Below are 12,471 nucleotides of genomic sequence, written 5' to 3' on the forward strand. Positions count from 1 at the left end.
CCAGGGGATCATCCTGACCCAGGGATCAAACCCACATTCTTGTGTCTCCTGCTTTGGCAGGCGGATTCTTTACCACCACGCCACCTGGGAGGGCCCTGAAGCATATTAAGCACTAAGTAAATATTTGTTGCGTGGATGGATGGATAGACGGATGGCAGGGAGGAAACAAACATACGTGAGGCCAAGGAGATAAGAGCAGTTCAAGGCAGTAATGTTTAGCAAACACCTGCCATGGAGATTCAGAGTGGAGCAGGAGGAGATTTTACTCATTGTCTACTTGGGAAGAAATAACAAATACTAGAATACCTGTAATATGTTGTAAAACAAAGTGACATGCCATGAGAAGTTCATAAAAAGTGTTATGAAGGTTCAGGGGAAGTAGAGGTCCATTGCAGCTGAGGCACTGGAGAAGTTGTCTTTTGAGCTAGACTCTTTGGAGTTGCTTATATTTGCTTCTGAATTATGTGGTTTCCAATATATATATATATATATGAAAGTTGGAGCAGAGGGTGTTATGGCAGAAGAGGGATGTGAATTTGGGACCAGACTAGATGGCTTTGCCTGCTCTGTCATAAATTTATCAGCATTTTGTATGCAGCCGTTTATCAGCCTCCACCACTTCTTGCAAGCAGAACCTGACAGGCTCCGATGTTATCTGTAGCAAACACCTTTTTCTTGTTTATGACAGTGTCTGTGTGTGTGTTTACGTTTGCACCTGCACCCCAGTGATTTGGAGACAGTTCTTTCTACAGAGCCAGGCCCTACAGGAGGATACATCAACTAAGACACACACTTTAATACCTTTAAAAACTTCACCATGCTATCCACACACTTACATTATATACTTGCACCTGAGGCTTGCACACACACAAGTGGACACAGAGTTTTGTACACAGTGGCCTGGGCAAGATTTTAGGCAACTTACATCTATTTTCTCAGCTCTGTCCTATACCTTAATCTTCACTTCCACTGAAAGCTTATTAGGCACCAGTTATATCCCCTTGACCTTCTAGATTCGTCAGGAGTTCATGTAAGAAGATGATTCAGTCTACGGCCATACCACCCTAAATGTGCCTGATCTCGTCTGATCGCGAAAGCTAAGCAGGTTTCAGTTCAGTTGAGTCGCTCAGTCATGTCCAACTCTCTGCAACCCCATGAATTGCAGCACGCCAGGCCTCCCTGTCCATCACCAACTCCTGGAGTTCACCCAAACTCTTGTCCATCGAGTCAGTGATGCCATCCAGCCATCTCATCCTCTGTCGTCCCCTTCTCCTCCTGCCCCCAATCCCTCCCAGCATCAGAGTCTTTTCCAATGAGTCAGCTCTTTGCATGAGGTGGCCAAAGTATTGGAGTTTCAGCTTTAGCATCATTCCTTCCAAAGAACACTGAGGACTGATCTCCTTTACGCCTTTACGATAGACTGGTTGGATCTCCTTGCAGTCCAAGGGACTCTCAAGAGTCTTCTCCAACACCAGTTATCAGTAAATAGGTACTGGATTAATTACTGAATCATTTTCTCCCATCCAAGTATTAAGCAGGCCCTTGCTTAATACTTGGATGGGAGAAAATGATTCAGTAATTAATCCAGTACCTATTTACTGATAACCACCTATGTGCCAGGCTCAACTGTAAACACGGAGAATATAGCATGGGATAAAAAGAACCAATACCTGCCCTCGTGAAGTTTCCATTGTAGGAGCTTGGTAGAATCAGCAGCTGTACGGTGTTGTAGGTGGTGTGCGTGCTGGTGAGATCAGCATAGCAGAATAAGGGGGAGAGAGTGTGACGATCGGGCAGCCAGAAAAACAGTCTGTCCAGTAATGTGACATTTAAATAGTGACTTGATGGAGTACGTAAGCAATGGGAATATCTGGCGAAGGAGTATTCCAGGCAGAGGGAACAGCCAGAGCAGAGACCCTGAGGCAGGAGTGTGTGGCCAGCGTGGCTCAAGCAGAATGGGCGCGGCAGAGAGGGGCAGGGCTGAGGTGAGAGTTGTGGTTGAGGGGGTGTCGCCCAGGGCTCACTGGCCACTGTGGGGACTTCAGCTTCTGCTTTGAGCGAAGTGGAAAGCCAGAGGACACTTAATGCAGAGAAGTGCTATGCTCTGATTGACGCCAGCTTCCATGTCGGGAACAGATTGCCAGATGAAAGCATAGAAGCAGGAAGGCGGCCGAACGGTGGACTTGACCAAGTGCATAAGAGTGGAGGTGTGGAGGAGTGACCGGGTTGTAAACGTATTTTGAAACTGTTTGGACCAACAGGATTTGCTGTTGGGTTTGGGAGTTGATGGCTGACATCAAGATTTTTGGCCTGAGCAGCTGGAAGGTTGGAGCTGCTCATAACTGAGATGGGAAACATTGAGGGACGAACAGACTTGGAGGATGGGAAGAGCTCAGTTTAAAGGAAGTTTGCGATGCCAGGGCTTCCCTGATGGCCCAGTGGTTAAGAATCTGCCTTGCAAAGCAGAGGGCGCGGGTTCGAGCCCTGGTTGGGTAGCTACAATCCCATGTGCCGTGGAGCAGCCAAGCCTGAGCGGTGTTGCCACTGAGCCCTCGCGCACAACTAGAGAGTCCATGTGTCTTGATGAAAGACGCCACGTGACACAGCAAAGCTTCCTCATGCCCCAGCTAAGACCCGATGCAGCCAGACAAATAAAATGTATTTTTAAAGAAAGATTTGAGATGCCTATTAGTGAGGAGCAGGTATGAGACTCTAGAGTTCTATAGATGGGTTTGGGCTGGAGCTATAAATTTGCGAATTACAGCAGTTAGATGACTTTCAAAGCTGTGAAATGAAATAGAATAACTCTAAGAAGTGGATATAGAAAGAGAAGAGTCTAAGAACTGAGCATGGGGGCATTCCAGCCTTTAGAAGTCAGGGAGACGAGGAGCAACCAGAACTGGAAGCTAAAAAAGAGAAGCTGGGAGGTAGGAAAATTGAGAGTGAGCACTGAAGCCAAATGAGGAAAATGCTTCAAAGAGAATGGAATAGTAAACTGTTCTCAGATGTTGCTGTGAGAGATCAAGTAAAATCCAAACGTTGCTTTGAGTGTTGAAGTCTTTAAGACCTCTGTTGAAGGTGGGGGTCGGGGGCAGCCTGCTTGTATTGCTTCCAAGAAAAGAATGGGAGGAGAGGAAACAACGATTAACACTGTAGAAATCTCTGAGGTTTTTCTCTAAAGAGGAGCAGAAAACTGGGCCATAGTTGGAAGGGAATGTGGGATCAAGTCAAACTTTTCTTTCTTTTTTTTTTTTTTTTCTGAGATGGGACAAGTTGGTGTCCTGGTGGGAATGATCCTAGGAGGGAGGGAAGATGCAGTGATTGCCATGTGCTATCCCCATGTAGTGATAGGGGGTGATGCTCTGGTGGAAGAAAGTGGGCCTTAGACTGGGTGAACCATCCATGCTGCACAGTAATAAACTGCTTTGCTGTAATGCAGGCAGACTGGTAAATACGGTGATGGAACCTGGGTAGATTCTCTTCTGCTTGCCTGTATAGTCTCATACCAAAGAGTGGAGGTGCTACAGCTTTAAAGAGGGCAAGGTTCAGATGATTGCCAAGAGCAAGAGAAAATCAGGGACCAGACAAATGTAGCAGACTGTTGCAGCGGGAGGGCTCACTTGAGCTTAAAGTGAGAGCAGCCAGCGTGGTTGTGTGATTTTCTCCAGCTCCGTACAGCTGAGTGGGAACAGGCAGAGTAGGTAAAGCAATAGACTTAGCCAAAGGTTATGGTTTCCCGGATAAAGAGAGGAAGAGAAGCAAGAGAATGATTATAATGATGGATCACAGGAACAAGGCAGGTGGAAGGAAGTGAGGATGGAGACAGAAGGTGAGAGTGCAAGGTGCCAGGATTCATGGAGTGAAGTCCCAGTGAGGTCTAAAGAACCGCGATGACAGTCAGATCCTTGGCATTAGTGGCGCTTTAGGACAGAGGAGCTGGAAGGCTGCAGTCCGTGGGGTCGCTGAGGGTCGGACACGACTGAGTGGCTCCACTTTCCCTTTTCACTTTCATGAATTGGAGAAGGAAATGGCAACCCACTCCAGTGTTCTTGCCTGGAGAATCCCGGGGACGGCGGAGCCTGGTGGGCTGCCATCTATGGGGTCGCACAGAGTCGGACACGACTGAAGCGACTCAGCAGCAGGGTTGCGTCATAGTGCTTTGTGTGCAGTATGAACCCTGTAAGGCAGGTAGGACAGTTGGTGATGGTATTCTATTCTATAGATAAAGCAGGCTCCAAAGAGGTAAATAACTTTATGTGAAAATCACACAGCTAGTCGGTGGTGAAGCACAGACTCCACCCGAGGCTCTGTTTTATTTGTGATATCTTTTTACCACTTTGTGTGATGTCTGCTCACAGATTACTCGGTCTCATTGAAGACATGGAATGTAGACAACAACATAAGGAAATGTGTAACTGAGTGTTAAATTCTATAATATGGCATGACATAAGGGGTTTATTCATTCAGTAATATATATTGAGTGCTTATTATGTACAGGGCTGTATTATAAATACTAGGGATATAGTATTATCCACTATATATAGTGAATGAGATGGGGGAAATTCTGAAGTTATGTGCTTCAGGGAAATTTTAGAAGGGTTTCTGTGTGGTTCCTCCAAGGCATCATGATTGGGTAAAAAGCACCAGGTACTGAAAGCTTGGAAACTTTTTTCTCCGCTACTTGCTGTATGTGATGTTGTTGCTTCAACTCAGTCTGTCTTAGTGGGGGACCCCATCCATAAACTGAGATGTTATGGCTTTGCAAGTTCCACCCTGACTAAAAGTCCTGTGAGTTTGAGGCTGTATTCTAGCTTAATGGAATAATTGTGTAAAGTGTTTTAGTCCTCATCTGACTTCTTGAAATGACGTATCTCATTTCACAGTGATAAGACCCTGTTTCAGTAGTGAAATGCTGCACTAATGTGTATACTAAAGTCATCCGCTGCTTTTTAAACTCTGGGGAAACACAAAAAGGAGATGGAGGCCACGCTTGGCCGGCAGGTGCACCAGTCCCCACCCTTAGCCTGGTGATACCTGTGGACCTGTGAAAAGCTTTGAATTGACTCACGACTTCCCCCCTCCTCTCGCTCCTTCCCGTTCAGGCCTGGAAGAAACGCTGGTTTATCCTGCGGAGCGGCCGGATGAGTGGTGACCCCGACGTCCTGGAATACTACAAGAATGACCACGCCAAGAAGCCCCTGCGCGTCATCAACCTGAACTTCTGCGAGCAGGTGGACGCAGGCCTGACCTTCAACAAGAAGGAGCTGCAGGACAGTTTCGTGTTCGACATCAAGACCAGCGAGCGCACCTTCTACCTGGTGGCCGAGACGGAGGAGGACATGAATAAGTGGGTCCAGAGCATCTGCCAGATCTGCGGCTTCAACCAGGCAGAAGAGAGCACAGGTACAAGACGCTCAGCAGGGGCCAGGCGCCCCCTGGCAGTGGCTGGGCCCCTGGGGCCAAGGGGACGGCCTTCAGACTCCTTGAACAGCAGAGCGGGCTTGAGCTAAGGTTGTCCTCTGAGGTGGGGGAGAAGTAGGCAGAGGGGAAGAGTCTGAAGGGCTTGGCCACAGGGTAGAGGGCCTCCTAGCCGTGAGTCTGCTCATGTGGAAAGCAGGCAAGTTGGGGTTATGATGAAGCTCGAGGTGCTTGATGGTATTTCTTCAGGTACCTCCGCGCCGCCCCGTGTCTCAGGCCTGCCCTTTCTCCCCTCAGCTCTCTAGCTCTCTGTGCCTGGTTAACCTGCCACCCACACGTGGGCAGCTTGCACCTTGCTCTCTTCTTTGATCCATCCTCTATCCACTCCTGTTTCAGAACAACCTGCACAGTTACACTTGCCGCTTTATTGGCAAGGGGAGGTGTGGGATTCTTTGTGAGTACTGTTGACATACAATCCACTGTTCTTTATATTTTCCTGGGAACGGACGGACACATGAGAAGGGGGAAATTCTGACATGTGTTCAGATTTTGTTAGCCTTCACAGAAAGAGCAGCTCACCATTTTTAAGTGAGGCTTCAGCTGCAGAAATGCTCTTTGCCATTTGTTTGGGCTCATCCCCAACTCTAGGATGATTGAGGAGTAGGGCTCTTTTTTGTGTGTGTGGCAGATGAAAGCCTAAGTTAGTAGTTTCCTAAACCTGGTTACATATCAGAATTAAAGAGGAACATATTTAAAATGTTGATGCTAAGAATCCATATCAAATCAGTTAGCTAAGAATGTCAGAGATGGGACCTAGGCATCAGTCTTCTAAAGGCTTCACACCGAGTGGCAAGGGTCTGGGGCTCAGCATCCATTTTCTGTAAATAATTGAAGGCCACATACAATCTCTGATTCCTATACCTGTTTTCTAAACTTTTTAGAACCCTTTAAAAACATGAAAACTGTTTCTAGCTCATCAACAACATCAGTCTCATCTGGGAACCCATTAGAAATGAAGATTCTTAAGCCCCACCCCAGACTTAGTGAATCGGAAACTCTGGAGGTGTTTTAACCAGCCCGCCAGGTGATCTGATGCATGGTTAAGTTTGAGAATCACTGATTTAGACTCTTAGTACCAGAGTGGAGTTTATGGATGAGCAGCATCAACCTCTCCTGGGAACTTGTTATGAAGACAGAAGACTTCTGCTCAGACTTACAGGATCAGAATCTGCATATTTTTTTAAGTTTCTTATTCTGAAATAATGTTGAACTTACAGAAGAGGTGCAGAAATTGTACAGCAAGTTCCCATGTATCTTTCATCCAGCTTTCCCTAACCTCAACATCTTTCTTAACCAGAGTATAGTTGTCAAAATGTTGATTGGTACAAGACAGTTAGTTGCAGTATATTGGGATTTCACTTGTTTTTCACCAGTGTCTTTATTCTGTTCAGGATTCAGTCCAGGATAGCATATTAGATTTGGTGGTTCTGCCGCTAGGGCCTCCAATCTGGGATGCCAGTTTCTCAGTCTCTTGTTTTTCTTTGACCTTGACACTTTGAAGGCATACTGGCTAGATATTTTGTAGAATCTCCCTCAGTTTGAATTTGTATGATGATTTTTCATGATTAGATTGAGGTTTGGGGGGGAGACTACCACAGGGTAGTGTGCTTTTCTCTGCACGTTGTATCAGGAGACACATGGTACCAATATACCTTATTACTGGTCATGTTACCTTCATCACTAGGTTAAGATGGCATCTGACACCTTCTTCCACTGTAAAGCTACTACCTATGCTTTCACAGTTAATAAATATTTTGCAGGAAGTACTTTAATGATGTGCAAATAACCCATTTCTGCTTAAAATTTTGCCCACTAATTTTAGCATTGATCAGTGAATCACATTTGTAACCGTTATTACCATGGTATCCTAAGGAAATTTTCTATCTCCCTCTGAATTGTATTAAGATACTTACGTGATTTGTAGGCACATTGAAATTTGAGAAGCTCTGGTCTGGATTATTTGTTCACAAACCTGGTGGGTCATCAGAATCACCCTAAAAACTTTCATCTTTTAATTTATGGGTACTGTTTCAGTAGGTCTGACTTAGGGCTGCAAAATAGTTTTAAGAAACTCCTACAGAATGGGAGGAATTATTTTCAAATCATATCTGATAAGGGTCTAGTATCTAGAATATAAAAAGAACTATTACATCTCAGTAATAGTTCAACAAAAAAAATAACAACAACAACAAAAATAACCTCATTTAAAAATAGGTAAAGGATCTGAATAGACATTATTCCAGAGAAGATATACAAATAACCAGTAAGCCCATGAGAAGATGCAAAGGTGTTGGACATCCTTACTCATTAGGGAGATGTGAAACAAAAGCACAATGAGATAACACTTCACACCCACTAAGATGACTGTAATCAAAATATGGACAGTGACCAGTGTTGGCAAGGATGTGAAGAAACAGGCTTTGCTCATGTATCCCACCTCATTTGTTGCTGGTAGGAATGTAAAATGGTACAAATGAACCTGTTTACAAAACGGAAATTGATTCCCAGATATAGAAAACAAGCATACGGTTACCATGGAGGAAAGAAGGGTGATAAATTTAGAGACTGAGATTGACACCTACCCACTATTGTATATAAAGGATAATAAGAACCTACGGTACAGCACAGGGAACTCTGTTCAGGACTCTGCAGTGACCTATATCGGTTTGGAGTCTAGAAGAGAGTGGCTTTGTGTATTATGGATAGTTGATTCACTGTACAGCAGAAAGTAACACAACATTCTAAAACAAATATACACCACTTTAAAATGTGTGTGTGTGTGTATGTGTGTATATATAATGTGACGCATATATACATACATATATGGTCACATTTTCATTATCCACTCATTCCTCAGTGGACCTTTGGTTGTTTTCATGTCACTCGTACAGTGATTGATGCCGAAATGAACATGAGGGGGCCGATAACTCTTCCAGACAGTAATTTCAGTTCCTTCAGTGATACATCCAGAAGTGGAATTATTGGGTTGTCTGGTTCTACTTTTAATTTTTTGAGTAAAACCTCCATGCTGTTTTGCATAGTGGCTGTACCAATTTATATTCCCACCTCCAGTCCACAAGGTTCCCTTTTCCCCACATCTCTGGTCACACTTAGCACAATCTTTTTGATACGAGCCATTTAACAGGTGTGAGATGGTATCTCATTGTGGTTTTGACTTTATTTGCATTTCTGTACCTGTTGACTATTCAGATACCTTCTTTGGAAAAAGGTCTATTCAGGTCCTTTGCCCATTTTTAAATCAGATTATTTGAGATTTTGCTATCAAATGATATGAGTTCTTTGTGTATTTTGGGGTAACACCTTTCAGATATGAGGTTTGCAAGTATTTCTCTCCCGTTCCTGAGGCTGCTTTTTCATTCTGGTAAAGCATCTGCCTACAATGCGGGAGACCTGGGTTCAAGCCCTGGGTCGGGAAGTTCCCCTGGAGAAGGAAATGGCAACCCACTCCAGTATTCCTGCCTGGAAAATCCCGTGGACAGAGGAGCCCAGTAGGCTACAGTCCATGGGGTTGCAAAGAGTCGGACACGACTGGGCCACGCCACTTCACTTCACTGTGCAGAGCTTTGTAGTTTAATGTAGTCCTTCTTGTTTATTTTTGCCTTTTCTACTTGTGCTTTTGGTGTCACATCCAAAAAAAAAAAAATCGTTGGCCAAGACCAATGTCACAGAACTTTTCCTCTGTGTTTTCTATTAGGATGTTTATAGTTTCAGGTCTTACATTTAAGTCTAATGCATTTCAAGTTAGTTTTTGTGCATAGTGTGAGATTGGTTTTAAATTTTATTTATTTATTTATTTTTGCATGTAAATATCTGGTTTTCCCAATACCATTTACTGAAGAGACTTTTCTCCTTTGAGTATTCTTGGCTCCTTTATGAAATATTGACCATATACTAGGACTTTTTATTCTGTTCCACTTGTCTGTGTGTCTGTTTTTTTATTAATATGCCAGTACCATGCTGTTTTGATTATCATAGCTTTATCATATACTTTGACATCCAGAAGTGTGGCCCCTCCAATTTTGTTCTTTCTCCACATTTCTTTGACTATCTGGGATGATTTGTGGTTCCATATGAATTTTAGGATTGTTTTTTCTATTTTTGTAAAAAGTGCCATTGGAATCCTGATGAGGATTGCACTGAATCTGTAACTGGTTTTGGGTGGTATAGACATTTTACCAGTGCAGATTCTTAAAATCCATGAGCACAAGTTATCTTTACGTTTATTTGTGTTGAAGTTCTTAATTTTTGAGCGAGGGGCCTTTGTCACTTTGCACTGGGCTCTGCAAATTATGTAGCTGATTGTGCCTGGACTAGATGTCCTTCCCTAAAACAAGTCTTGTAATTTTTATAATTCTATTTTTTTAAAGATTATTTTATAGGTTCTTTGTATTTCCGTAAGAATTTTGGAATTTTCTCACCAATTTCTACTAGAAATTATGTTTTATTTTGTTAGGGATTGTGTTGAACCCATAGGGCAAATTAGAGAAGATACTGAACCTTCCAATATATAAAATGGTAAATCTATTCTTTTAGATCTTCATTAACTTCTTTGGACAACATTTTCTGTTTTTCAGTATACAGGTTGTACATATATTTAATTGGATTTAATCAAGTATCTGGAGAAGGAAATGGCAGCCCACTCCAGTGTTCTTGCCTGGAGAGTCCTGTGGACAGGGGAGCCTGGTGGGCTGCTGTCCATGGGTTCGCACAGAGTCAGACACAACTGAGGCAACTTAGCATGCAGGAATTCTGTGATCTTCCTTGAGGAAGGATTATGAAGCCCCATTTTACTCTTAAATTCTTTGGTATAATGTTTGCTTCCTGGGTGGAATTTTTGGTTCCGCCTGACCAAATCTTTGTTATTACAGCTTTTATGGATTTTGTTTTTCATTTTACTTTTGATGGAGGAATAAAATGCTTATGCCAAAAAAAAAAAAAAAAGAGGAAGAAAATAGGGAAGAGGTTTTTAAAAAGCAGGAGAAAAAATCCAGAGACCCTCTAGTCTCAAAGCTTTCATAAATGTGAGAAGTAAGTCCAAGGAATACATCAGATTTTAGGAAATATGTATAATGGGGTTGGGGAGGAACCAGAAAGCAAGTTACTTTGAACTATTCTCTTGTGGGATTAGAGGTGTCCCTACAAAAAAAAATTTATCCTTAAAATGTAGCAAAATTTATTCCTGGTGCAAATATCTTGTTTTTAAATCACGTATTTTAAAAACAGTTACTGTCTGAATCCCTGCTTTTACTATATAGAATTTAAGTATGATTCAGATTCAGATATGTGGAACTGCATCATCTGGGCCCACTTTCTTTTGGTAGGAATATTTGTTTGTTCATTGATACATTGTTCATTCACTCAGCAGATCTTTATGGAAGACTTATTCTGTGACAGTCCCCGTCATAACCACTGAGGCTACAGACTATAAAGATGAACAGTAGAGTTCCAGCACTCGGACCTCATAGTCTAGTGGAGGGAACAGACATAACCAGACAGTCCCAGGGCAGTTCTATAACAGAAGCATCACCACAGATGGAGGCACCAGCCCACACACCGCCAGCTCACCAGGGAAGGAAAAGAGGGAGAATATTAAGGAGGCGACAAGTAATCAAGTCAGTATTTTTCAACAGCTTTGTCTGTTAGACAATATATTCCCTTTAACTTGTAACTTCCTTTATAAGGGGTTATTTAATAGATATCTAGTGGGTTCATTATCAGAGCAAGAATATTAGTTGTCCATGATGGAGGTTTAGGATTCTTTGTGAGATCTTTCTGATGAAACCAAATGGGCTTTTCTTCCTCTGGTAGAATCTGGTATGTAACAAGATTCAGCCAAATAATAGGTTTTGTTTTAACTTAGAAGCTTTTCCTCAAAGTATATCTTATCTATAAAACCCTCAGGTAAGGAGTAGAAGATTAATCATCTAAGTCAGTGTTTCTTTCTTTTCTTTTTTTTTTTTAAGTCAGTGTTTCTTTTAAAATCAGGATATGAGGAAAAGCAGGAAGGAAGTTAACATTTGACTACCTACTTTTGCTAAAGTGCTTTATTTCATTTAATCAACTGTGTTTCCATTTCTTTGAAATAAAAAAAAAACAAAACTGAGTGCTATTTTTTTTTCCATGCCTAACACTCCAGGACTAAAGCTCTTATCTGTCATACCCATGCATTGGCTGGGTTCAGACAGACTCTGCACCCTCATCTGCCTAAGCTTCCTCCTAAATACAGCACCTCTCCTGTTGCTGGGGCTTACTCACCTGCCTCGTGTGGGATGCATCCTGTACTCATAGGTAACCCTCAGTGACCACAAACGGAAATAGTAGGAGCTGTGTATTGCGCATCTACCCTTTGTAAAATAGGGTATGTAAAATACATTCTTACTAGAAATGCACAGTAATCCTTTGAGGTAGCAATGATCTTGACTTGGTCACGGCTAGAAAATGATGGAGCCAGGATTCTAGTCTAACCCAAGTCTGACTCTGCATTCTCACACGCCGTCTCTTTGCCCTGGACCTCCTGGAATGTGAACATCAGCCAGACCAAGCCCTGTTGTTCTCACCCCTATGGATACCACATATTAGGTTGAAAGCACTCCTTGACCCCTTCCACCGGGGTCCTGCAGCTGGCTCACATTTCCTGCCTAACCGGTCCATATTGCTGAAATCCTTGGGCTGGAATATTCCAAGAATTTAGTAACTTGTAGAGCTTTAATCCAGCCATCAATCTCTATTGGTGAATCTGTGGTGGGTGGGTGAGGAGGTGCTTGAGCTCACATCCCAACTCTGGGATGATATGAAGAAGTCACTTGATTGAGGTCTGAGTTTCCTTTCTTCAAATAGAGAAAATCTTTTCACCCACCAGTTGTTTCTCTATGAGCTTATCAGCACAGACCTTAGACCACTGGCAGCCCCTCAAGTTTCATATTTCCCAATGGAGGATTCACATTGTATTCTATGCAGAGGTGTCCCCAAGAC

The 12,471-nt window shown here is 43.0% G+C and overlaps 1 protein-coding gene across 1 annotated transcript in view; it reads left to right on the forward strand.

Annotated features, from left to right (window-relative positions):
- The first annotated feature begins 4,729 nt into the window (after positions 1–4,729).
- Positions 4,730–12,471, forward strand: part of GAB2 (GRB2 associated binding protein 2) — a 59,549-nt gene continuing 51,807 nt past the window's right edge. The window contains exon 1 of the mRNA XM_040255616.1: positions 4,730–5,403. Within this exon, the coding sequence (XP_040111550.1) occupies positions 5,142–5,403 (262 nt within the window). The 5' untranslated portion in view covers positions 4,730–5,141. The remainder of the gene's footprint in view (positions 5,404–12,471) is intronic.

The sequence above is a fragment of the Oryx dammah genome, unplaced genomic scaffold (genome assembly GCF_014754425.2).
Source record: "Oryx dammah isolate SB20612 unplaced genomic scaffold, SCBI_Odam_1.1 HiC_scaffold_15, whole genome shotgun sequence".
In the NCBI taxonomy this organism is placed as follows: domain Eukaryota; kingdom Metazoa; phylum Chordata; class Mammalia; order Artiodactyla; family Bovidae; genus Oryx; species Oryx dammah.